This window comes from Ambystoma mexicanum, chromosome 5p, assembly GCF_040938575.1.
Source record: "Ambystoma mexicanum isolate Mex_15411 chromosome 5p, UKY_AmexF1_1, whole genome shotgun sequence".
NCBI classification, from domain to species: Eukaryota; Metazoa; Chordata; class Amphibia; order Caudata; family Ambystomatidae; genus Ambystoma; species Ambystoma mexicanum.
Window position 1 is genome coordinate 482,597,865 of NC_090930.1, and position 27,850 is coordinate 482,625,714.

Below are 27,850 nucleotides of genomic sequence, written 5' to 3' on the forward strand. Positions count from 1 at the left end.
ACACAAATCTGCGTATAACGGTGCTCGCAGCCATGGATCGGCTAACACTGTCGCCCATATCCAAACCCGGCTGAAGGGATTCGCACATGGCATCCTTGCCATCTTGCACGAGGGCAAGGAACCCATCCCTTTCTTCCCCCTCGGGAATATGCTCAGCCGCCAAAGAAACAATTCCACAGAATGTGTGAAAACCTTGCCAAGGCACACGTGGAGTTGGCCGATTTCAAGGCCATGCTCACAGCAGAAAATACCTTCCGCGCCCAACCGTCGAAGTGCTTGACGTCCCTACCCGGAGGGGTGGCCGTAGCCACCTGAACCACCAAACTCTCGGGAGTGGGGTGAGTAGATAAATAGTATAATGAAAATGGGGGTAGGAATGCGCTTGACACTGTTAAACTAAAGTAAATCAACAATCTTGCTAAATACAATGTTTTTAATAATAAAACTTTCTTTGAAGAACAGCCGACACGTGTTTCGACACTTAGGTCGTTTTCAAGGCACACAAAACTAAAGATCGAGTGGAATTTATCCTGGTATATATGTTTCTCACTCGATACATCGAGCTATATAATTCAGTCGGCCAATACGGCAACTAGTACCTTGTTCTTTTGCATTTCGCCATATTTCCCAAGTGATGGGAACTTTCTTAATATTTTGATCCGGATATAACCAGCTAATTGATGATCTTTAGTTTTGTGTGCCTTGAAAACTACCTAAGTGTCGAAACACGTGTCGGCTGTTCTTCAAAGAAAGTTTTATTATTAAAAACATTGTATTTAGCAAGATTGTTGATTTACTTTAGTTTAACAGTGTCAAGCGCATTCCTACCCCCATTTTCATTATACTATTGTTAACTTTTGCCAGCCTTTGTGGATGGGTTGGTGGGTACGGAATTGCTGCTAGACACGTCTTTTCTGAATATAGTAGTGATAAATAGCGCACAAGTATTCTGTTTGTGACTCCACACATTTTCTTGTCACTGAGTAGATAAATAGCTTGGGTCGCTAACGGAAGGGCAGTATTTCTTGGTCAAAGACTTAACAGCCGGAAGAGATTCCGGGGACTGCCAAGCAGCTGCCACCCTTTTCTGCAAGGTAAGATGAAATGGCAAAACAAGGTCAGGGGACGGACCATGATCTAAAATGTCCATTAAATCATCCTGCACAAAGTCTTCAGAAGGACTGGGCCAGCCCAGATACTCTGAGACGCTCCAAGACCCTCGCCATGAGCCTCCTGTACAAAGACTCGGCATGAGCCGCAGGCTTAAGCCTACCGAATTCCACTTCCGGAGAAGTGTCCAACCCACTGGCATCATGGAGGGTCTGCCATAACTCCTCCAAGTGACTGTCTCCAGAAAAAAGTGGAGCCTCATCAAGGTCACCAGGGTCCTCAACCTCAGACATTTCTTCCTCTACATAAATGTCATCCAGAGGGAGTTGAAACCCAGGATTGGTGACAGAAGAGGGCCTGGAGGCCAAAACTGTCCACATAGACTTCCCAGTAGCCTTCCTTGGAGGATCCACGAGATCCGGGTACACCAAAGGCAAGTTTTGAGAAAAAATCCCCAAAGGCTTCGATCCCGAGAGTGTCGACAACCTTGACGTTGTGAGCGCCAAAGGCTTCGGCGTCAACAAAGATGCCGACGGCGCTGTGGGCTGGTACGATGGTAAAGCGTCGACATCCGAGTCGGACGGACATGGCGCCGATGGAGTCTACACCGGCATTCAGCCCTCAACAGGTAGCTGCAGTCTCGTTGGGGACGAGGACCACGACCTAGAGACACGGCTCTTGCAACTTTTCGAATCCTTGTCCGTACAGGACCTCAAAAGCTCCCGATGCGAGTCACGACGTGGACCCGAGCCCGAAGGCGTGTGAGCCACGGTACGAAACCGATCCTGGCCGGCTTCGTCAGAAGGCGCGACCGGACCCGTGCCCTGCGATTGAAAAATCACTAACATAGATTCTTTAAATGCAGCCCATTCCTCCGGAGTCGAGGACTTTGTCGTGCACGTAACCTCCTTCGAGGCACCATCCTCCGAGGAGGACGGGGAAGGCGACCAGTGACAGCGCTTCCTAGAGTGCCTGGACGAGGAAGACGAGTGGCGGGAACCACTCTGGGACCGAGATCCCCGGGACTCCTTCTGACGCGGAGAGTCACCCCTCGAGTCGTCGGTGGAAACCGACTTGGAAGTTCGGAACTTAACAGGCTTAGAGCCCCTACCTACCTGGAGCCTCCCCTTCCGCAAGGCCTTGGCAGTCAGCGACTCAACGTCATCGACGCAGGACGTCCTCTGCTGAAAAAGTTTCCGAAGTGCACAGATGTGGACATTACATATCAAAGATGTGGAATATGTTGGAGGACCCATTAAAAACAATCATATTTCTCACATTAGGTGGGAAGTACACGGGCTACCTATCCAAGCTAGAATCCTATTTAAGACTCTTATCACACACAAATGTATCACACACAAATGCCCCCTCATACCTCAACTGTGTCACCCAAAAAAGGTCAACTAGATCTCTCAGATCGGGCTCTAGCACATACCTATTTGTCCCAAGGTTTAAGAGCTCTGGGGCAGGGGGTGCCAGCTTCCCAGTAGCTGCACCTAAGATCTGGAACTCTCTTCCTATGCACATTAGAAATTAGCCCTCCCACCAGCACTTTAAAAGTCTTATCAAAACATGGCTGTTAAGCAGAGTTCGTATGCAGTACCCTTTGAGACCACTACATACAACTAGGACTACAGGTGTAAGCAAAACCAACCGTTGGTATAAGTCTGTACTACACAGTTTTATGATAGCATTGCTGAGCAGCCAGACCTATCTCAAGAGGGAATGTGAGCTTAATTTATTTCACAGTCAGTTAGAAAACATTCACTAGAAGTAGGCAATCTATATCACAGATAAATATACTTTGGTACTTCACACTATCAGTATCTGAGGCATTTAAACTACTTTGAAGGAGGAGCAAATGGCATTCAGAGCATTTGAAGTAGGAGTAAAAAGGCATAAATTATTAAAATGAATATTACAGTTACTCTTAAACAGTGCAAATAGTTTGAGTTCGCTAGAGGAGTCAATTCAATGCAACAGGTTAGGCCAAAGTCAATGGCTAATGTCTTGTATAGGATAGGCAGTTCTGGTATTTAAACAGAAAAGTCTTTGCTAAAGTTCTCAGAAGTAGTTCATGAAAGAAAGGTTCATATGTTGGGTTACAAGCTGACTAGGCCTGCAAGTTGCCAAAGTTTCAAGCACCTACACAGTGAGAGTTAAATTCTCTCGGTCGGCTTTTCACAGTACCTTACAATGAAGAAAAAGATGCAGCTGAAGACGTCTGTTCCTTGCAGTTCCTGCAGATCTCGCTGTTCCTGAGGCTGTCGTGTGGACAAGAGGGAGGACATCGGGGGACTCCTGTACTGCACGGGAACTGGTCAAAAAGCTGGCAAAGGCAATCTTCAATTTCCGGTAGCTGTAGTCAAGCACACAAACTGGTGTCCTTCTCCCTGGCTATTCGGTTCCCTGCAGCATGTGGAGGAAAATACGACCAGCTCTGAGAATGGTATCCAGGTGACTTACGAGTTGATTGGTCCCGCCAACTCAAAGGGAGAAGTCGTCCTTGAAGGGCTTCTCTGTCGAGATGAACTTGGTGATTCGGACCGGCAGCAGGGCTTCACCAGGCAAACCAACCGTCCAGGAGTTTCAGCAGCCATCCTCTTCCAGCTCGTCTTCGGTTCTTTCGTTCCAGTGGTAGACTCTGCCTTCCAAGCCAAGAGACTCACCTTTTATCCAGTTTCCTCCCATTCATGCCAACATAGCTGGCAGTCACCCAGCAGGGTGGTTGTACTTGCTGGACAGTAAGCCAGCCAATCATGCCAGAGTGCATTTGGGTCTCCTAGGATACTAAGTGCAGGGAGTTTCGGGCACCCCCCTCACTTCCTGCCCACCCCAGACACTCAGGTGCCAGAGGCGGTCTTCAGTCCTGAAGCCTGCCAAAGGCATAGGAACAAAGGGACCAAACCTAGTTTGGCACGCAGAGACAAACTGTATAAGGACCTTTCCAAAAAGAAATGGCAAAAAAAGAAGACTGGGACCCGTTTAAACAAAGGGGGCTCAGACGCCATCTTGAAAAACATGGCTCCCGCGATTTAACGCTACCTGTGTTCGCGGTCGGGGAAAAATCATGGTAGTTTGCTGTAAAACCACTGCCACCAGCCATTCCGAGTGGAAAGGGTAGCATTTGACTGCTACATGAGTTTCTAGACATAGGGGATACTAAGTAACCCCTCCAGCAATCTATAGTAAGATAGGGTGTGCTGGGTCTAGGAATTTGAAAAGACTAGTAAAGTCAATTTCACTTTACTATCTCTGGGAAACAGTAGTTGATCCCAGAGAAGGTATTTAAACCTTGGGACAGCCTAAAAGGCTTCCCTGTGTCACTGCACTGAGGGTGCTGTGTGACACAAATGAAAAGATGATGCCTATGGCGTTGTCTAAAACTCCACAATCAAAGAACACAATAGTAAAACACATTCAAAATACATGAGAGAGTGGGGAAAAAATGCTAACACTCTCACCAGGTAAAAATATCAAGTCCTCAAAATCCAGCAAAGTTGCTGGGGGTCTCTAAGGTAAAGGGAATTAGCACATTTATGAGAATTCTCCCTAACAATGGCTCTTAAAATTTGTTGAACTAGTGTCTCCACTATCCCACTCCGAGCACACTACGATTAGTGTATCTTGTAATACTCTGCCTGTTTTGTAATTATCTTGTATCCCGAACTGTGGTGCCTGTATTGCATCTAATTCTGTTTTTAATCCTGACTGTATTGTAACTACTTGTGTAACCAGTCAAGCACTTCTATGTAACCTACGCCGTGATACCTACGGGGTTTGGCGTGTAACAAATGCTATAAATTTAATAAAAAATATATAATTGAAGCTGTAAAGACTGGAGGGGGATATCTGTACTCCTACTCTCTATATGGCAGAGTCGAAGCACAAAGCACCCCAGCCAAGATTCTCCATTTGGTAACGTTGGTCGAGCAATCAAGGCTTAAGCTCTCAGGAGGTGATGCGGGATGGTTCTTAAGTACAGTGTAGTCCCCCAGCACCCACAAAGGAATGTCCACACACTATGTTAATGAAAACACAGTCTTTATATAAATAAGGTTCACGTTATGTACACAATCAGAATAACACACCTTGTACTATTATACAGGTCTACGTGGTACCACTCTTAACTATCGATTCCTTTGAAATGCATCAACTGCTAACAGTTCAAAATGGCCTACGAATCAGATTATAAGATGAATCAACGATAGACCACAGAAAGAGAGCAAGTTAAATCAAGCAATGGCAGAACCGTCTATCCCACTACCATGAGACAGTTCTGTGCGAGGATCCCCCCCCCAACTGGGTAGCCTGTAAACAAAACGTCCAATCCAATTATGTTCAATATAGTCTTGAGTCCTTCTAAAATGGTGCCACGACCCTAAAGTACCTGGTTTCATAGAGTTCTTCGATGAGTCGACGGGCCCTTCTTGAGTGCACTCCCTTTAAGGCAGGAGCCACGGGTCGTTGAGAGTCTGTGAAGAAAAAGAGTGAACACTGTTGTTGCGGCAGCAGCTTCGGTTCTTGCGCTGCCTGTTGACGATTGGTCGAAAACGTCCTGCAAGCCGAGGCGTGCAGTGCACCTCGACGACGAGAGTTTGTTGCTGCAAAAGAGTTGATGAAGAACTTTGGCACAGCAAGGCCGTCGAGTCGTCAGCGTCTCTGCGGTCGAGAAGCCCACCAGCGGGTGGATTCTCCTCTGTCGTCAGTGGCCTTGACTTTCTCCAGGAGGACTAAAGCGGCCGACGATGATGAGCAAGGGAGTCCTTGTTTCAATGTTCTTAGGCAAAGGAGTACTGCGGCTCCGGTCGGCGACGGCGGTCGAATGTCCGGGCGCTTCACTTCGTGATTCCGCAGTGCTCCCTTTCTCCGGTCGGCAGCCTTTCGAGGGTCTGACGTCCAGGGAGCTTTGGCAAAGGTCAGCTGGTGCACAATGGTCCCTCTTAGCTCGGGAAGAGGTCTCCTAGCCAGGTCCTCTCTTGGATCAGTTCCTTGACCATCACACAGCTTTCAGATTAGCTAAGGACAGCAGCAGCAATACTTCTTCCAGCGGGCTTGAAGGTTAAGCATCAAGTATCAACTTCAGCTTCTGAACAATTTTGATCAGTGAGAGGCCCCATGATATACTGTTGATCTCCCATTCACTCTGCTGGGTAACACTCAGGCAACCAATCATTCAGAAGGGCATTCAGGCAGTCGGGTAGCCAATCAGGCTCACAGTGCATTCAGGTCATTCTTCTCCATCCAGACACTCGCAACACGGAATGTGGATTCGGACAAGCACTCTGCCATTCAGCACTCCACACTGCATTCATACAAGTTTCGGGCAGGGCTGTGTCAGTCATTGTGTCAACCACCAGATACTAGACACTCATAACATGAAATGCGTATTCGTCACACACTCAATTCACCCAGTTCCCACCCCACGGGCGTGCCCACAACATACAGTCATTGGGAAGGCTCCAGTCAGTCTGACCTGAACTTCCCCAAAATACCATATATGGAACTTTCACCCAACAGCCAGTCAGGGGGAAGGGACAGAGTCAGGCCTTTAACGGGCATTCGGGAAAACACAGTAACAGGTGATAGAAAGCAAGATGCCTCAGGGGCCATCTTGTTTCCCATCAGGAATTAACTGATCCCCATGGCAGGGCCGGGGTATCCCAAAATGGAGGATACTCGGAGCACCTGTCAAATTCAGCATGGAGCTGCCACCAGCCCATACCCTGCTCTGTGGGCCACACACAGATGCCCAAAAACATACACTAGGAGTACAGGGTTGCACCCCTACCCAGGGGTGCCATAATGGTATCGCAAGGATCTGTTCACCATGACCAAAAAGAGGAAGAACCGCACCGCCAGGAGTCCAACATGAACACCTGCGCGGAAAGACAGGACATACATGATAAAGCAATAAAGGACAAGGATATGGAGGCCATGTCCCTCCAATGCATTTCCAGCATCACAAAAGCCACCTGGGCAAATGCAGAAATTTACATATCCTGGTGGGATTTATAAAGAACATTTAGACTCTTGCAAGAGACTCTGATGATGAGCACGCCCTTATGGCACAGGCTCAGACAGACCTTTCTTAGGACACTGTGTACGTGGTAATGAACCATGAGCTAATATGGAAAATCTGCAACTATACACCAATCCCAATTCAAAACGCCTTGTCCCTGTGAATCACCTATTAAAAACAGAGTAAGCTTAAGAGAGAACACCCATCTCAGTATTGCATGTATCGATGGCTTTGAGAACATTCATCACACCTGCCAAAACTTGTCTTTGTTTAGATTTACCCAGAGCAGTATGTGAAAACCGGTTCAGAAAGTTTTTTTTTGTTGCTACTTTCCTCCGATACACTTCTAATCAGACACCCTTTCTTTATACTTTATTTTCAATCCTGACCTGACTTTCTGGAGTGAAGTAAAACCTTCTGCAGGAAAAAGGTTCCCACTCACTCAGGAGAGTCATACTAAACCCAATAGACCAGCAACAAGTGCTGGGGGACTCAGTAAGTGGGGAGAATTAGACACAAGATGGAAATTCTGCCTAACAATCATCACCCCCTCTGCTCCCCCTCCCCATACAAGTGACAGGAGGATCTAATCCACTCCTGGATGGACTTCTGGTTCCTGTCAGTCAAACCTCCTGGAGAGTCCATTGGCATTTGTATGTAGGGACCTTGACCAATGCTCTGTGGTGAGGTCAAAGCCTTGCAGGCTCATGACCCACCTGAGCAGCTTATGATTTCCCCCCTTCAACTGCATCAGCCATCTCAGAGGTTGGTGGAAAGTTTGAATCCTGAAAGTAGTCCCATACAAGTATGGTCTAAACTTCTTCAATGACCACACTATGGCAAAACATTAATGTTCTATTGTTGCCCACCTCTTTTCACTATATTTTAGTTTTTTGCTGATGAAACAGATGGGGTGCTCGCTGCCTTTACCATCTATTTGGCTGAAGACTGCCCCAATACCTGTGTTGGAAGCATCAGTTTGTACAAGTAAGGCCTGAGTGTAATCTCGAGCTCTCAGCACTGGAGCTTCGCACAAGGCATCGCTCTGCCCCTGAAAAGCCTTCTGGCATTCTTCTGTCCATTTTACCTCTTTAGGATACTTGGGAGAAGAGATAGTAATCAGTGGTTCTGCTATTGTTCCATAGTCAGCAATTACGTTTCTGTTGTATCCTGTGAGGCATAGGAAGGCTCTCGCTTGGGTCTGCGTACTAGGGGGTCTCCCAGTCTGCCACTTTTTCCCACACTCTCATATATTTTTAATGTGATTTTGAACCCTGTGATTCTTTTGGTTGTGGAATCTGACAAACTCCATAGGCATCATCATTTACATTGTGTCACACAGCACCTTCACTGCAGTGGCACAGGGAAGTCTTTCAGATTTCCCAAAGGTTTAAATACCTTGTCTTGGATAAACTACTGTTTCCAAGAGCAGTGAAGCGAAAGTGAATTTATTTACATTTGTAACTTTCTAGACAAAGCACACACTACCTTACTTTTAACTACCATGGTGTGATTTTACCGCGGGCTGCCTTTGCATTTTTGTCAAAATGGCCCCTGTTAGGAAGAATTCTCATAAATGTGCCAATTCCTCCCACCTTAGAGCCCTCTAGCTCTTTCGCTAAACTTTGGGATTGTGAACTTTTCCTTCTGTGTGTTTTACTCTGGTGTTTTCATTGGTTATGGAGTTTTAGACAACTCCATAGGCATCATCTTTTCATGTGTGTCACACAGCACTCTCAGTGCAGTGGCACAGGGAAACCTTTTCAGGTTTTCCCAAGGTTTAAATACCTTCTCTGGGATAAACTACTGTTTCCCAGAGAAAGTAGGGTGAAATTGACGTCTTTCCAAATTCCTAGACCCAGCACACCCTATTTTACAATAGAGTGCTGGAGGGGTTACTTAGTATCCCCTATGTCTAGATACTCATGTAGCAGTCAAATGCTACCCTTTCCTCTCGAAATGGCTGGTGGCAGTGGTTTTACAACCAACTACCATGATTTTTCCCGACTGCGAACACCAGTAGCGTTAAATCGCGGGCGCCATGTTTTTCAAGATGGTGTCTGGACATCCTTTGTTTAAACGGGTCCCGGTCTTCTTTTTTCGCCATTTCTTTTTGGAAAGGTCCTTCTAGAGTTGGTCTGTGTGTGCCAAACCAGGTTTGGCCCCTTTGCTTCTACGCCTTTGGCGGCCTTCAGGACTGAAGACCGCCTCAGGCTCCAGGGTGTCTGGCAGGGGTAGGAAGCGAGGGAGGTGCCCAAAACTCCCTGCGCTTAGTCTCCTAGGAGACCCAAATGGACTCTGGCGTGATGGGCTGGCTGTCCGGCAAGGACAGCCACCCTGCCGGGTGAGTGGCAGCTAGGCTGGAATGAATGGGAGAAAACATTTTAAAACGCGTGTCTCTTGGCTTGGAAGGCAGAGTCGGAACGAAAGAACCGAAAACGAGCAGGAAGAGGACGGCTGCTGCAACTCCTGGACCGTTGGTTTGCCCGGTGAAGCCCTGCTGCAGGTCCGAATCGCCAGGTTCATCTCGACAGAGAAGCCCTTCAAGGACGACTTCTCCCTTTAAGTTGGTGGGACCAACCAACTCATAAGCCACCTGGATACCATTCTCAGAGCTTGTTGTATTTTCCTCAGAGTGCGCCAGGAAACCGAATAGCCAGGGAGAAGGACACCAGTTTGCGTGCTTGACGACAGCTACCGGAATCGAAGATTTGCTTTTGCCAGCTTTTTGACCAGTCCTGTGCAGTGCAGGAGTCCCCCCCGACATCCTCCCTCCTGTCCCCACGACGAAGACTCAGGAACAGGGAGATCTGCAGGAACTGCCAGGAACCGACATCTTCAGCTGCATCTTTTTCTTCACTGGAAGGTACTGTGAAAACCTGACTGAGAGAACTTATCTCTCACTGCAAAAGTGCTTGAAACTTTGGCAACTTGCAGGCCTAGTCAGCTTGTGCCCCGACATATGAATCTTTCTTTTACAAACTACTTCTCCGTTTAAACTCCAGAACTACTTTATCCTATACAAGACTTTAGCCCATTAACTTTGGCCTAACCTATTGCATTGCATCAGCTCCTCTGGTGAACTAAACTATTAGCACTGTTTAAGAGTAACTGTAATATCCGTTTTCATTAACTTATGCCTTTTTGCTCCTACTTCAAATGCTCAGAATGCCATTTTGCTCCTCCTTCAAAGTAGTTTAAATGCATCAGAACCTGATATTGTGAAGTACCGAAGTATATTTATGTGTGGTATAGATTGCCTACTTCTAGTGAATTTTTTCTAGCTCACTGTGTAATAAATTAATATGTGTTTTACCAAGAAACTTTGAGTATAAGTGTCTACCTGAATACGTAATTATAGACCTCTATGTAACATCCTTTACAGCTCACATGCTCTCTTGAGATAAGCCTGACTGCTCAGCAGCACTACCACAAAACTGTAGTACAGACTTATACCAAAGGTTGGTTTTGCCGACACCTGTAGTCTTAGTTGTGTGTAGTGGTCCCAAAGGGTACTGCATACAAACTCTGCCTAACAACCTTCTTTTTTTTCAACATTTCTTCTTGGAAAGGTCCTTCTTGAGATTTACTCTGCACGCCAAACCAGGTTTGGTCCCTTTGTTTGCTTTGCCCTTGGCGGGATTCACGAGTGAAGCCCGCCTCTGGCTCCAGGGTGTCTGGCAGGGGCAGGAAGTCAGGGAGGTGCCCAAAACTCCCTGTGCTTATTCTCCTAGGAGACAGAAATGCACTCTTAGGTGATTGGCCGGCTGGCTGTCCAGCAAGGACAGCCACCCAGCTGGGTGACTGACAGCTAGGCTGGAATGAATGGGAGAAACCTGCATAAAAGGCGAGGCTTTTGGCTTGGAAGGCAGAGTCGACCACTGGACGAAGGTATCCGAAGAAGAACTTGGAATAGACGCCTGCTACAACTCCTGCACCGTTGGTTTGCCCGGTGAAGCCCTGCTGCTGTGCTGAAACTCCAATTTCGTTTCGACTAGAGAAGCCCTACAAGGACGACTTCTCCCCTTGAGTTGGTGGGACCAATCAACTCCAAAGTAAGCCACCTGGACATCCTCTCGGAGCTGGTTGAAATTCCACTGCAGTTGCTGCTGGAAACAAATATCCAGGGAGAGGATCACCAGATCGTGTGCATTGCTTTTAAGCTGGCCAAGAGCTCCAGGAAGATCCTCCGGACTCCCAGGAAGTAGGACTGACCGAGCCTGAGCCACCTCAACAGAGTGCTGGACCCCAGATGCAAGGAAAGCTCAACTTGACAGCCAGAAACCGCAGTGGTGCTATTTGCGGTAGAAACAAGGAGCTGAAACACCAGAGTGTTACTTGTCTGAAGATTGCCAGTTGAGGTCGGTTACCGTCCCATTGTAATGCAGGAGTCCCCAGAAGTCCTCCCTCTTGTCCCCAGGACTGAGGCCCAGGAACACCAGGATCTGCAGAGCTGTACAGGAACAGAAGTCATCATGCTGCACTTTTCTTCACACTAAAAGGTACTGTACCAGTCTAAGAGAACGTACCTCTTGTTGGAGACTTGTCTTGGTTACTCTGTGAAGTCGCTGCCAGCTTCTTTACTTCACAAGCATAATCATCCTGTGGCCCATCTTTAATTTCTTCTATGCTACAAATACTTCTAAACCATTGTGCAAGACTTTCTACTTACCTGTAAGAAGTGCTTCAGTTCACCTTGACTTTTGCTAACTTAACATTGGCTAGCCTGGCTCCCTGAATTACTCTTCTCTCCTCTGCTCATGTAGTGTGTCTTCCTCCCAGGAAGGGGTTAACTGCATTGGGGGGTTGTATTGAAAGTGCTTACCTGCTTAAGAATAATTGTGTGAATCTTTGTCTTATTCTGAAACCTCTTTTCTTTGACACTTCTATACAAGGTTTTCTAAATGCAACAGTGATATATTAATGTCCCCAGCACCCTAACTATTGAAGTCACCTGAGGGTGTATGTAGTGTCTGTGGGCCATCCCAAAAGGGTACTTACTGATTTACAAATATTGAGTGTGTATTTTGGAGTGTATTTGTGTGTTACTATTATATTGCCCCCTTCTGAAAAAGGCTTACTGTGACTGTTAAATTAATAATTGTTTAATCAAGAAACCTTGTGTGTAAGAGTTTATTTGAATACTTGCCACTGTGAACCTCTGTGTAACTGCCCTAGAGCTCACATTGACCCCTTTTGAGATAAGCCTGGCTGCTCAACACGCTACCAACCTGTGTAGTACAGACTTATACCAAAGGGTCGTTCCTATTGCCAGGTGGTCAGGGTTGTTGTAGTGCACCCAAAAGGGTACTGCATACAATCTTGCCTAAAAAGGGCTTTATTTCATGCCCTCCTACCTCATGTCCAAGGTAGACAACTTTGCCCTGACCAACTTAGCACATGCTTGCCTTGATGGTCGGATTAGCCTTCTGAAGGGCCTGCAACACTTGAGCAAGATGGGAAAGATGTTCCTCCCAAGTAGGATTAAGGAATGCAATGTCATCCAAGATTTACCAACCTTTGGAAGGTGGCAGGTGCATGTTTCAGCCCAAAAGGCATCACTCTAAACTAGCAGAGACCTTCTGGGATAGAAGAAGCAGTTTTCTCATTGGCACAGACCATCATTGCTATTTGCAATTCCATGAGGTCAAGTCGAATGTATTGAAGAACTTGGTCTTGGTGACTGCATTCAAGCCCCTGCAGTCCGCACATAATCTACGTTCTTTAGATCCTGCCGTTGGCAGCAGTACAACAACTAGACCATGCACTGCTGGAGTGTTCTATTACTCCAAGGTCAAGCATTTTATTGACCTCTGCCTTTATGGGATTCCTCACATTATCTGACACCCTGTGCCCCCTGCTCTTCACAGGGGAAACTATCACTGGTATCTATATCATGCTAGCTCCAAGGAGTCACGACTGGTGTTAGTGAAAACAGAGGGGAAAACTGAGTTAACAGAGCTTTGCACTCCCTCTGCTGGCCCAGAGTCAAATTAGAAGAGTATTACTCCTTCTAAAGACCCATCTGAAGGGTGTACCCTAGGAAGATCAGGGAGAGGTTCACTTTACTCTTCTTCTTGAGCAGAGACTAAGAGCAAGCTCCCTAGAAACATCATTGCGGTAAAAAAAAAAAAAAAACCAAAGGAGAGGAAATTATGCAAACCAGTTCACTGCTTCCAGCCTGTTCAAAAAACATCCCAAAAGTAAATGGGATGTTACTTAAAGAAATATTAAAGGGACACAGTGAAGGCATCTCAAGCTACAATAATAGGTTAAAAACAAAGGGAGACACTTTCCCTGCACTAGTATCCATAGGGACCAACCCAATAAATTTAGAGAAACAGATAAGGGCCTCCCCCGAAAATAAATTGTCAGGCAAGTTTGTATGCAGTACCCTTTGGGTGCACTACAACAACCCTAACCTCCTGGCAATAGGAACCCAACCTTTGGTATAAATCTGTACTACACAGGTTGGTAGCGTGATTGAGCAGCCAGGCTGATCTCAAGAGGGGTCATTGTGAATAGTAGGAGAGTTGCACAGAGATTCACAGTGACAAGTATCCAAATAAACACTTACAAACAAGGTTTCTTGATTAAACAATTATTAATTTATTTAACAGTCAGTTTGAATAAGCCTTCTTCAGAAGGGGCAATTATAATAGTAACACACAAATACACTCCCAAAATACACACACTCAGTTTCTCTAAATCGGCAAATACCCATGTGTGATGGCACACAGACAGTGCCTACACCCTCAGGTAACTTAAATAGCTAGGACACTCTGGACATTAATATATCACTGTTGCATTAAGAGCAATACTAACAAGCATGTCAAAGAAAAGGGTTATTAGAATAAAACAAGAGATTGCACAAATATCCGGAAGCAGGTAAGTACTTTTGCACCCCCCAATGCAGAGCAGGTTACCCCTTTCCTGGAAGGAAAGTTAAAAACACACAATCAGAGGAGAGAATAGCCATTCAAGAAGCCAGGCTAGGCCAAAGTCAATTGGGCAAAAGTCTAAGTGAGCTGAAGCACTTCTTGCAGGTAAGTAAAAGTCTTGCACAATGTTTTAGAAGTCTTTGTAGAAAAAGTAGAATCAATGTAGGGCCACAAGCTGATTAGGCTTGTGAGGTAAAGAAGCTGTAGCAACTCTACAGAAGCAAACAAGACATGTCACAACTGAGATCAAGTAAGGCTACACAAGAGGTAAATTCTCAGAATGTACAGTACCTTTAGTTAGAAGAAATGGTTCCAGCTTGCTTCTGTTCATGTGTGGCTCTGCAGATCCTGTTGTTCCTGCGCCTCAGTTGTGGGACAAGAGGGAGGACGTCTGGGGACTTCTGCAACACAACAGAGCAGTCGACGACAGAAAAGAACAAACTTCTATTCAGCTGCACTTCGCGGTTTCAGCTCCTCGCGTCTCAGCAAATAGCACTGGCGCGGACTCTCAGATACCACTTTGGACTTTCCTCGCATCTGCGGTCCAGCATTCTGTTGAGGTGGCTGAGGCTTGGTTATTCCTGCTTACTATGAGTCCGGAGGATCTTCCAGCAGCTCGGGTCTGACTTAAAATTGATGCACTCCAATCTGGTGTTCCTGTCCCTGGCACTTCAGTTCCTGCAGCAGCAAGGAAGTACAACCAGATCCGAGAGGATGTCCAGACGAGTTCACTTTGGAGTTGATTGGTCCCACCAACTCAAGGGGAGAAGTTGGTCCTTGCAGGGCTTCTCTAGTCGATGCAAATTCGGAGCATCAGAGCAGCAGAAGGGCTTCACCGGGTAAAACAACAGTCCAGGAGTCTCAGCAGGCGTCTATTCGAAGTTCTTCTTCGGATTCATTCGTCCAGTGGTCGGCTCTGCCTTCCAAGCCAAAAAGCCTTGCCTTTTATGCAGGTTTCTCCCTTTCATTCCAGCCAAGCTGTCAGTCACACAGCAGGGTGGCTGTCCTTGCCAGACAGCCAGCTGTCCAATCACCTTTGGATGCATTCCTGTAACCAAGGGGATTAAGCACAGGGAGCTTCGGGCACCTCCCTGACTTCCTACCCCTGGCAGACATACTGGAGCCAGAGGCGGCCTTCACTCGTGAATCCCGCCAAAGACAAAATGAACAAAGGGACCTAACCTGGTTTGGCGTGCAGAATAAATCTCAAGAAGAACCTTTCCAACAAGAAATGGCGAAAAAAGAAGAACAGGGCCATTTTGACAAACCGGGTACCCATGGCTGCTTTACCAAGGCTGCAATTGCAGCCCACAGTAAAAACACACAATGGTAGTTAAAACTAAACCACTGCCACCAGCCATTAATTGTAGAAAGGGTAACATAAAAATGTTACATGAGAAACTAGATAAAGGGGATACTAAGTGACCCCTCCAACACCCTATTGTAAGATAGCGTGTGCTGGGTTTAGAAAGTTACAATGTAAGTAGAGTCAATTTCACCTCACTGCTCTTGGAAACAGTAGCTTATCCAAGAGAAGGTTTTTAAACCTTTGGGAAATCTGAAAGACGTCCCGGTGTCACTGCACTGAAGGGGCTATGTGTCACAATGTAAAAAAACACCAAACAAATACATGAGAGTGGGAAAAATGTCTAATTCTTTCCAGGTTAAAAATCAAAAAGTCCTAGAGTCCAGCAAATGTGCTGGGGGTCTCTAAGATAGAGAGCATTTAGCACATTTCTCAGAATTCTCCCTAACAAACATCAAAAAGGAGCTGGAAAAAAACAGCAGCGGTCGAAATGAGCATGCATTGACCAGGAGCACAAAGCAGCTCTAGGGTATCTATGCAGTAGCTATGTCTCGGGAACCAGAAGCTAGCACAGCAGCTCTTACTTGTGTGCAAGTTGAAAATTAACTTTTTCTCCATTAGATCATCCAATATGTTTTGTGTCCCTTATGTGTGTCCTTACGCATTCCCAATCCTATAGAGCTAATATCACATAGCTATGTTTGTATGGCACCATTTACCTGGGCAGTCGCAAGTAGCTCCTGTTAGGTTTTGGTTTCAAGCTAACTAGGCTGCCCTTGGCTATAACCAGGAGCTAAATAGCTCCCAGCTCCTGGCAACGTCGAACCCTGAAACAGATATGCTGGGGTACTTTGAAAAACACAAACTTCCTTGCTTTATTTATAACAGCTTGTTAAGTTTTTTAAAGCTAATTCTTTCCAACAATCATTTTAGATTTTCCATTAGGCCAAAAAAACAAGCTTTTACCGGATTTGATCGATGTTTGAGAGGATGGAATCTGTACAGTGAATCTTTGACTGGCCAGTGACACTGGATTCCCAACTTTTGTGGATACAGAAACAGACTGTCCCGGAGTACCTAAAAGCAAAATGTAATATTAAGACCATGCCAAAATACCGTGGTGAACAAAATAAATGATTTGTTAAGAAGAATTTCTGTTTGAAGAAGAATTTACAATTAAATTACAAAGACTATGGTAGTCCCACACAATGATTTGCTTTTAAAAGCACAAACCAACCGCCATTAACCTATTTGAACTATTTATTGAAACATTCAGAAAACAGAGCACAAGAATCAATCTGAATCTTGAGGACCGTTTAAGGCTATTTATTTACAATGTTGTGGGCCCTGGGTGTCTCTCGCTTGCCATGGCACCTCCTCACTAACGTAGGCATCAATAACCCCGGTTATTGATACCAAGCGGTTAGCCCCTACTGTTTCGTCCCAGTCTTAAACTAGAGATGTCTCCCTAAATGCAGGCTATATAAACTTCTTCAGAGACTTCCTAACTGTCCCTACTCTAAAACAAGTTAGTGTTTTAATAGTGGTTTGGGATAGCATCTTGCATTTTCTCCATTGTATTCAGGCTGGTTCACCCACACGCACAGTCCCCTCTTCTCTTCTGCTCTCACTACTACACCCCTCCTCTCACGACTTGGCCGTCTCTCCAATGTTTCACTCCTCCCAGCTCATCTCCACCCTTTGATATTACTTCACCTCTCAGAAACTACTACTATCCTTCCAAATCACCCATTACTCTACTCAGATACCCCTCTTTTCACCTTGTACCAGACTTTTCACATTCACTCCTTACATTAACCTTCTCACTCGTCTCAAAAACAATCCAACTCCCTCCTCCCCCTGCCCCCAGAGCACCCATTGTTCCTCCCTCTCTGCTGCAGGGCCTGTACATGTTATTTGCTGCTCTTCCTTTTTGTTCGATGCATGGGGCATGATGGTCTCTTGCTTGGCCTTCCATATTATTCTTTTGTGTTGATTTGGGCGCTCTCTGAAAGTGAAATCAAACACTGGCCAGCATCTGAACCATGAGGTATAGCAGAGATAATGGTCTACAAAGTAGCATGCTGGCACAAAGGGGGAGGGAGGGGAACAGTTATTGGGGCCCTCATGCCTACATTTTCCCTCCAGGATAGGTTTGGCTCTCAATTCCTACCTGCACCCCTGGAGCAGGGTTTCTCACTTGCCACAATGTAAAGCACTTAGCCTAGTCAAAAACACTTAATGGACTTCCCATATTTTCACATGTGTAAATAACCTTAAGAGAGAAACTAAGTAGGTCAGAACAAACGCTTTAAAAAAACAGTAAGTGCATTTTTAATTGATAAAAATAAATTTTACACACATACAAATCTCAACAGCAATTTACATTTAGCAGATAAATATTATATTTACAATTATGAGCCAAAATGTCATTGAAACTTTGGCCAAGGACACCTGGTTATCTGCTAAGCGAGCACATACAAAAACCATCAGTATCGATAAAAGATGCACAAATCTGTTCATATAAAACGTGCTTAAATTTATCAGTGTATTGCATTATAACAGCAAATGCCTGCTAGTTTCAGGAATTGCCCTTATTTTTTTATTTTATTTATTTCGCATTTATTACAGTGCACATCTAGGCGCTAGGTGCAGAATGTGCATAAAATACTACGGTACGTGAATAAATACAATCTGGCAGAGCTACTCATGTTACGGGGAGCTACTTCAGGAAGCATATATAGGTCAGAGTACGGTACATAGTCTGGCAATGCTACGCCTCGTTACGGGGAGCTACATCAGGATGCATATATAGGTCAGAGTAAGGTGCCTAACACAGTCTGGCAAGGCTACACCACTTGTTGCCAGATGCATACACAGGACATGCTATAAGGATAATGCAGTTAGCACAACGGTTGTCATGGTTGGTACATATGCAGGTATGATGTGGTGAGTAGTGCGGCTTTCAATCAGAGTCAACCCTTAGCAAGTGGGTGGTTAAGATGGTTATAGCAGCTGGGTGGCAAGTGTTAGGGAGAATTCTCATTTTTATGCTAATTTCCTCCTACCTTAGAGAACCCCAGCTCTTTTGCTGGACTTTAAGACTTTTCATTTTTATCCTGGAGGGAGGGAGACCTTTTTCTCCCCCCCCCCCTCAAGTATTTGTATCTGATTTGGGCTGTTTCTTTTGGTTTTGGAGTCTGACAAACTCCATAGGCATCATCTTTTTGTATTGTGACACACAGCACCTTCAGTGCGGTGTCACAGAGAAGTCCTTTGGATTTCTCTTAAGGTTTAAATACCTTCTCTTGGACAAACTACTGTTTCCAAGAGAGTAGTAAAGTGAAATTGCCTTTACTTACCTTTTTCTCTTTGTAGACCCAGCACACACCATCCTATGTGGAGTGCTGGGGAGTTACTTCGTATCCCCTTTGTCTGCTTTCTCATGTAACATTTTTTTGTTACCCTCACTACAATTAATGGCTGGTGGCAGTGGATTAATATTCCTACCATTGTGCTTTTCTGTATCGGGCTGAATCCTCAGCTGCAGTATAGCACTCATGGGTGACCATTTTGTCAAAATGGCTGTGGTCTTCTTTTTTCACCTGTTTGTGAGGTCTTTCTAGGGTTTTACTCCACGCGTTGAGCCAGGTTTGAGCCCTTTGTTCATTTTGCCTTCGGCGGGCTTCAGCCCTGAAGCCCGCCTCTGGCTCCAGTGTGTCTTAAAAGGCAGGATGTGAGGGAGGTTCCAGAAACTCCCCTGTCCTTTTTCTCTAGGAATGCCTGAATGCAACCAGTCCTGATTGGCTGGCTGTCCTGACAGCCTAGAATGTGCATGAATGGGAGAAAACTGCTTAAAAGGCGAGGGTTTTGGGACTAGAGGCAGAGTCGAACACTGGAAGAAACACCCAACGAAGAAACCGTGAACGAAGCTTGCTGCATCCTCCTGACTTTTGAATTGCCGGGTGAAGCCCTGCTGAAATTCCTTTTTCTAAAATCGACAAGAGAAGCTCCGGAAGGGACAACCTCTTCCCTTGGGATAGTGGGACCAACTAACCCCGAGACAAACTCCACTGGACCATCTTCCCCAACCTGCTGCACTTCTTTGCTGCTGCAGGAACTGAGTGCCAGGGGTCGAGATATCTGTAGTCGAGTGCAAAGTCTAAAATCCAGCCAGACGCTTCAGGAATCTCAGAAGGACACTCCAGAAGCAGGACGACCCGAGCTTAGTGCACTCGCCAGAGTGCAGGACCCAAGGAGTGAAGGAAGCCCAACCGGTATCTGAGATCCATGGTGGTGCTGTTTACCGAGCGCTGAAACCACAAAGTGCTGCTGAACCGAAAAGAGCCCATAGCTGCCAACGGAAATTGCTGCCGCAGGAGCCCTCCAGACGTCCTCCCTCTTGTCCCCACAACCGAGGCTCAGGAACCCAGGGACTGCACAGCTGCAAAAGAACAGAATCCAGCTGGACCACTCTTCTTCAAACCAAACGTATTGTTGAGACTTGGGGTACTTACCTCATTGCCTCTTTAGCTGTGCTCTTCTCAGTTGAGACTTGCATTAGCTTACTTTTTAGAGTAGGTCCTAACTCTACTTTTCACAGGTTTAACCGCTTGTGACCCTCCAAGTGATTTCTACAAACTCTCTAACTTTTGTGCACGACCTTTATTATCTAGAAGTGCCTCAGCTCCATAGACTGTTAGGCAGAGTTTGTATGCAGTACCCTTTGGGACCACTACACACAACTAAGACTACAGGTGTAAGCAAAACCAACCTTTGGTATAAGTCTGTACTACACAGTTTTGTGCTAGCGCTGATGAGTAATCAGGCTTATCTCAAGAGGGAATGTGAGCTCTAAGGGTGTTACACAGATGTCTACAATCACAAGTATTCAAATAGACTCCTATACTCAAGGTTTCTTGGTAAAACACTTATTAATTTATTGCACAGTCAGTTAGAAAACATTCACTAAAAGGAGGCAATCAATATCACACAAAAATATTCTACAGTACTTCACACTAACCGGGTCTGAGGCATTTAAACTACTTTGAAGGAGGAGCAAAATGGCATTCAGAGCATTTGAAGTAGGAGCCAAAAGGCATAAGTTAATAAAACGAATAGTAGAGTTATTCTAAAACAGTGCAAATAGTTTGAGTTCACCAGATGAGTTGGTCCAATAGGTAGGCCAAAGTCAATGGGCTAGAGTCTTGTATCAGTAAAAACGGTTCTGGTAGTTAAACGGAAAAGTCTTTGCCACGGTTCTCAGAAGTAGTTCATAGAAGAAAGATTAACATGTCGGGTCACAAGCTAACTAGGCCTGCAAGTTGCAAAAATTTCATGCACTTTTGCAGTGAGAGGCAAGTTCTCTCGGTCGGGTTTTCACAGTACCTTATATTGAAGAAAAAGATGCAGCTGAAGACTTCTGTTCGTGGCAGTTCCTGCAGATCTCGCTGTTCCTGAGCCTCAGGCATGGGGACAGGAGGGAGGATGTCGGGGGACTCCTGCACTGCACGGGGACTGGTCACAAAGCTGGCAAACTGGCAAATTTCGATTCCGGTAGCTGTAGTCAAGCACACAAACTGGTGTCCTTCTCCCTGACTATTTGGTTTCCTGCAGCACGCTGAGGAAAATACAACCAGCTTCGAGAATGGTATCCAGGTGGCTTACGAGTTGATTGGTCCCACCAACTAAAAAGGCACAAGTCGTCCTTTAAGGGCTTCTCTGTCGAGATGAACTTGGCGATTTGGACCTGCAGCAGGGCTTCACTGGGCAAACCAACGGTCCAGGAGTTGCAGCAGCCGTCCTCTTCCAGCTCGTCTTCGGTTTTTTCATTCCAGTGGTCGACTCTGCCTTCCAAGCCAAGAGACTTGCCTTTTAAACAGTTTTCTTCCATTCATTCCAGCCTAGCTGCCACTCACCCAGCAGGGTGGCTGTCCTTTGCGGACAGTCAGCCAGCCAATCATGCCAGAGTGCATTTGGGTCTCCTAGGAGACTAAGCACAGAACCAAACATGGTTTGGCGCACAGAGACAAACTCTAGAAGTACCTTTCCAAAAAGAAATGTCAAAAAAGAAGACCAGGACCCGTTTAAAAAAGGAGCTCAGGCGTCATCTTGATAAACAAGACTCCTGCGATTTAACGCTACCGTTGTTCGCGGTCGGGAAAAATCATGGTAGTTCATTGTAAAACCACTGCCACCAGCCATTTCGAGAGGAAAGGGTAGCATTTGACTTCTACATGAGTTTCTAGACATAGGGGATACTAAGTAACCCCTCCAGCACTCTATTGTAAGATAGGGTGTGCTGGGTCTAGGAATTTTGAAAGGACTAGTAAAGTCAATTTCACTTTACTTTCTCTGGGAAACAGTAGTTTATCCCAGAGGAGGTATTTAAACCTTGGGACAGCCTAAAAGGCTTCCCTGTGTCACTGCACTGAGGGTGCTGTGTGACACAAATGAAAAGATGATGCCCATTGAGTTGTCTAAAACTCCATAATCAAAGAACACAAGAGTAAAACACACATCAAAATACATGACAGAGTGGGAAAAAAGTCTCACACTCTCTCTAGGTAAAAAGATCAAGTCCTCAAAATCCTGCAAAGTTGCTGGGGGTCTCTAAAGTGAAGGGAATTAGCACATTTATGAACATTTATGAGAATTCTCCCTAAAAACTGTGCTCCAATTGACTGTGGCTGTCCTGGCTCCCTGCAGACTCTTTTAGTCCATTGACTGACATTTCTGTCCCTCATAAGTGGTAACTTGTTTTAGACTGTTATTGCTGGGAAAGGCTTGTCTAGACTTCATTGGAAGACTTAAGTATACTCACATGCCCTGGGAGCCTGTTTAACCTTTTTCCTTCCTTTCTGAAACCTCAGAATCTGCAAAGTATAACTAGTGATATATTAATGCCATATTTGTCCTAGTGAATGAAGTCACCCCTGGGTGTAGGAAGTGTGTAAAAAGCATACCTAAAGAGTATCCACTAAATGTGTGCTGATCCTGAAAAGTATTTTAAAGTATATTTGATTGTTACATAAATTGCCCTTTTTAAAGAATACTCAATTAAAAATTGATGTTAAATAAATAACTATTTATAACAGAAAACTTGAGTATAAGTGTTACTTGGTTACTAGTAAATGCGAATTTCATTGATACAGCTATACAGCTCACATTTACCCCTCTTGAGATGGGCCTGGCTGCTCAGTCACATTACCAACTTGTGTAGTACAGACTTAACCCAAAGGTTGGGTTACCTATTGCCAGCTGGACAAGGTTGCTGTAGTCTCCCACGGGGTACTGCACATAATCTTGCCTAACATTATAAATGTGATAGTACTCATTTCCCCCCATCTGGGCCTACTTGTATTTAAATAAACCATTTATTGTTTACAATACATAGAGTTTCTTTGAACCATTTGTATTACAATTTCTTTGTACTGATTCTACGGCCCTCTCCCCCTACAAAGATAAGCCTGGCTGCCCCGTCTACACTACCCTGAACTCAGGTGGTGCAGCCTTACACTAGGAGTGGAGCCTTGTACTGTCTCAGTTGTATGGTTTTGATGAAGTCAATGGTAGGGCTTCAGAAAAACTGTCCTAACAGGGGGCACTCTTTTTCCCTACCAAAGTACACAACTTTTGTTTTTGACATATTAATCATTAAATCATGTTTTTCTGAGTAGGACAGAAGTGCATTTAATGATCTTTTTAGCCCCATCAGCGTATGACAAAGCAGAACGATATTGTCGGCGTAGCCCAGCTAATTAATATGAGTTTCTGTCTGTAGGGAGCATTGAAATATGAAAGTATGCATCTTTCATATTCAATGTTGCCATGTAGTCGCCCCGTTTTAGGAATGGGATTACCTATTGGAGCGGGGTCATGCGAAACCTTTGGGGTTTGACATATTTGTTTGCAGGCCGCAGATCTAATGCTGGGCGCATGGAAAGGTCTTTCTTTGTCACAAGAAAGTATGTTCAATAAATAGCCTTGTTTACCTGGTTTGCTGGGAAGATCTTTATGGCGTCTTTCTCCAGCAGTGCCTTTACTTCTTATGCGTCTTTCTTCTGTTGATATTTTTCTGTTTCTTGGCGGGCGGTGGGGTGGTTTTTGTACTAACTCGATACATGCCCCACTTGTCCAATGTTGTCCCCTCCCATGCGTGGGTGAAGTGTGAAATTCGGCATCCTACTGGAGTGGCATGGGAGGGGGCCTGAAGCGGTTTGTCATTGTTTGGGAGGGGTGAAGCCACTGCCAGGTGAGGTTCTGCTTCTTTTATTTCTTCTTTGAAAATTGGAAGAGGAACCTTGACCTTGCAATTGGCCCCAAGACGAGGACTGTCCGCCCTGAGTGTAGCCTGAGGAATGTTGAGTACTGTGACCCCGAAATCTCCTAGAGTTTGAGGAGCCCCGTTGAACATAGGGCTTGTTTGTCAACTGTCCAAGGGATTTGAGAGTATCGTATTCCCCCTTAGCACTCTTAAGGGTGTCTTCAACGGCGTTCCTGAATAACACATTTGGCCCCATCGGCATGTTTAAGAGGGTTGCCCAAGTCTCCAAATTAAACCCTGATTGTCTGAGCCAGGCGTGGTGCTTGATGAGCATATCCTCTGCTATGATGCGTCCTGCATTATTTGCCGCGTCAGGGTTACTTTTCAGGATACAGTATGATATCTGCTTGCCTTCAGAGATAGTTTTTAACAGCCTTTAGGGGTTCTGGGACGGCTTCGATTTGACATTCCAGGTCATCCCATTTGTAGCAGCCATAACTAGCTAAAAGCGTAGTGTTGTCGGCGATTCTGGTCTGGTAGATGTTGCAGAGGAGGCAACCGTTCTCCCAAAAGTATATATTTCTTTGCTTTCCTTTTCTGGCAAGGCCCTCTGCTGACACCAGGGGAGTGCCTGCCTTCTTTCTGGTGGTGGCGACCACTAAGGAATCTGGTTTAAGCTGACCCTAATATATAGGGGGTCATTGGGTGCCGGTCTGAATAGTTTCTCTATTCTGGGATTGACCGCTCTTGTCAGACAAGGCGCCAGTAGGGATGGACGCGTCTTTGGACAGAGGGAAGGAGAGGAATAAAGTGGGTGGCGGACCTATTGTCCCCCAGAATGTCTTCCAGAAAGTCCTTGTCGACCTGTTCCTCCTGAGCGTCGATATCAAAGTGTTGTGCCGCCTTTAGTAGCAGTTCATTGCATTGTAGTTGAAGTTGATTATCAACGGGCGAATCTGCTACCGGCTGGCCCTGGTAGTCCGTCGACTGGATCACGTAAATGTCGTCACCATAAAATTGGTCTTGGTCTTGACTATAAAGGTCCCCTTGAGACCCTGGGTCATGTCACACTGAGGGGTCGTCATAATACAAGTCCAGAGAGGGGTTTTGGTAGGTCGAGGCTGGGGTGCCTAGAGCAGAGGTGCTAAGCTGTGGCTCAAGACAAGACTTTTTGGCAGTGGGCTGCTGTGCCGAGGCCCCTGGCTGAGTGGCACCTTTAAGGGTTGAAAGTTTATTGAACTGCTCATGTGTATAGTCACATGAAGGTGGGAAACCTGACATGGTAGGGGTGGCCTGGGAGGGAGATTGATCTTTGTGGTGCATAGCCCCCGAGAGAGCGTCTAAAGGGGGGGAAATGCAGCCTGTGTGTTTTTCAAGGCCAAAGTTGACGAAATTAGCAATTTTTTCAGCGACCTTGCTTTAAGCAGGGAAGCACTGTCATGTTTCTCAATTAGCTCCTGCATTTTCGGCGTTCTCTTGGGGGACGCCGAAACACCTTTTGTGCCTTTTCTTCGGCGCGCGAAAGGATGGCCTTTTTATATGCTGTGTCCGAACCGACCTTTTGTTTCAGTTTCACAGGCCTGTCGTGAGGCGAAAGCGAATGCTATATAGAAACCTGAGGCATTTCTCCCAGGCTTTTCCGGGGATCCTTTGTTCAGGTGGCCAGGGGAGGGATCACTCTTGGATCCCCAACCCTGGGAGAGGACGAGCGAGGGAGGATCACTGAGGCAGGGGGGTCCTTGGGGTCTATGGGAGACATGCCCTCGGGCGAGACATGGTATTTCTCCGCTTCCGATACACCCCTACCCGACGTCCGCTCAGTTGTCATGGGATAATGTCAGCAGAGTCCCACCATAGCCCAGTACCCTTCTGTAAGGAAAAGGGATAAAACAACCAGGGAAAGTAAAACACAATAGAAAATCCATTCACCTATCAGAATATATTTACCCGCTTCATCCTGAAAACCTACACGGTTTTCCCATGACTTCCAAGAAAACCTACAACTCCCACAATCTGTACTTCCATTCTAGAAGTCAAACTACTGGGACAGAGAAGAGGCAGATGGGAGTCATAGGGAATACCCATATGAATCAATGGGCAATGGATTCCTATGTGCTTTCTCTATGTTGTCCCGATAATTCAGTCAGGCAGGGAGGGACAACTACTGACACCCGACTCCAATCAACTCTTCCAAAGAGTATAAATGGTCAGACACCCAGGCACACTCTGGGGATGCTGATGGACGCAGAGAAGCCAGGAGGAAGGGGCCAGAGCATAAACAACCCTGTAAGGCTTGTAGTGGGAAGGACTGCCAGGACACAGCCTGTAAGAACCAGGGAGGCTGCAGTGTGGTAGGGAACCTATACATCTAGAAGGCTAACCCAGGGACAGTTGAGGCTGCCTAACCGTGCCCAACCCAGAACTCCTCCCCTGGGTCAGACTCAAAGACCCAGGCTCTTGAGGGGCCGGCGGTGGGACCCTGAACTCAAGAGAAATCCCATCTGAACACTGATGCACTCTGGGATTTGAAGTCCAAAACATTTATTTTGAGAACAGTAAAAGAGGAGTCTGAGCTCGACTGAGGGAAACCTCTGAGGAGTCTGAGCCCAAACCCTGAGGAGTCAAGAACGAGGTGGTGCCCGAGGGAAAGCTGAACTTCCAGGGCACAGGCGAAGGAGAGAACAGGAGGCTGGAAAGTGAAAGCCCCTTTGTCGAGAGACCGCTACCGCCTAGGAGCCAAAGGGGATATGCAGGAAAGCCCAGCAGAGAAGGAGAAAGACAGCATACTGTGCTGCAAGGTTACCAGTGGGCATTCCCAGGTGAACAGCAGAATTGGGAAGGCGCTGAGGCTGAAAGAGTAACAGCCTTTGACTCGGACATCAAAGACACGATAGAAGGAGACTCCTCGTTAGGGAGAATTCTCATAAATGTGCTAATTCCCTTCACCTTAGAGACCCCCAGCAACTTTGCTGGATTTTGAGGACTGATTTTGTTTTACCTGGAAAGAGTGCGAGCCTTTTTTCCCACTCTTTCATGCATTTTGATGTGCGTTTTACATTTGTGTTCTTTGACTTTGGAGTTTTAAGATAACTCCATAGGCATCTTTTCATGTGTGTTACACAGCACCCTCAGTGCAGTGACACAGGAAGGTCCTTTTAGACTTCCCAAAGGTTTAAATACCTTCTCTGGGATAACCTACTGTTTCCCAGAGAATGTTAAGTGAAATTGACTTTACTAGTCTTTTCCAAATTCATAGACCCAGCACACACTATTTTACAATGGAGTGCCGGAGGGGTTACATAGTATCCGTGTCTAAACACTCATGTAGCAGTCAAATGCTACCCTTTCCTGATTTTATAACGAACTACCATGATTTTTCCCAACCGCGAACACCGGTAGCTAAAAATCACAGGAGCCATGTTTTTCAAGATGGCGCATTAAGCCCCTTTGTTTTCACGGGTCCTGGTCTTCTTTTTTTGCCATTTGTTTTTGGAAAGGTCCTTCAAGTGTTTGTCTGTGCGTGCCAAACCAGGTTTGGTCCCTTTGTTAGTGTGCCTTCGGTGGGTTTCAGGACTGAAGTCCACCCTTGGTGTCTGTGTGTCTGGGGTGGGCAGGAAGTGAGGGAGGTGCCCAAAACCCCCTGTGCTCAGTCTCCTAGGAGACCCAAATGCACTCGGGCATGATTTGCTGGCTGACTGTCCGGCAAGGACATCCCCCCTGCTGGGCGAGTGGCAGCTAGGCTGGAATGAAAGGGAGAAAACTGTTTAAAAGGCAAGTCTTGTGGACTGGAAGGCAGTCTCGACCACTGGAACGAAAGAACCAAAGATGAGCTGGAAGGGGAGGGCTGCTGCAACCACTGGACCCTTAGTTTGCCCATGTGGAGCCCTGCTGCAAAACCAAATCGTCAGAACTCCATTCAACAGAGAAGCTCCTTCAAGGATGGCTTCTTCCTTTGAGTTTGTGGGACCAATCAGCTCAGAAGACAATTGGATACCATTCTCAATGCTGGTTAAGGTCAGGGAGAGCAAAACCAGTTTGTGTCTTGAAGTAACGGCTACTTGAACCGAAGTGACTCCATTTTGTTTGCTCTGACGACGATCCCGTGCAGTGCAGGAGTTTCCCGACATCCTCCCTCTTGTCCCCATGACTGAGGCTCAGGAACAGCGAGATCTGCAGGAACTGCCAGGAACTGACATCACTCCAGT

General features: G+C 46.1%; 1 protein-coding gene across 5 annotated transcripts in view; it reads right to left on the minus strand.

Annotated features, from left to right (window-relative positions):
- The window catches only part of TAF9B (TATA-box binding protein associated factor 9b), a 226,161-nt gene that overhangs the window by 64,341 nt on the left and 133,970 nt on the right, over positions 1-27,850 (minus strand). For 4 of the 5 annotated variants that reach the window (XM_069612890.1, XM_069612888.1, XM_069612887.1 and 1 more), the window contains exon 7: positions 16,346-16,456. The exons of the other annotated variant lie outside the window; for it this stretch is intronic. In XM_069612890.1, the coding sequence (XP_069468991.1) occupies positions 16,346-16,456 (111 nt within the window). The remainder of the gene's footprint in view (positions 1-16,345; positions 16,457-27,850) is intronic. 5 annotated transcript variants of the gene reach the window in all.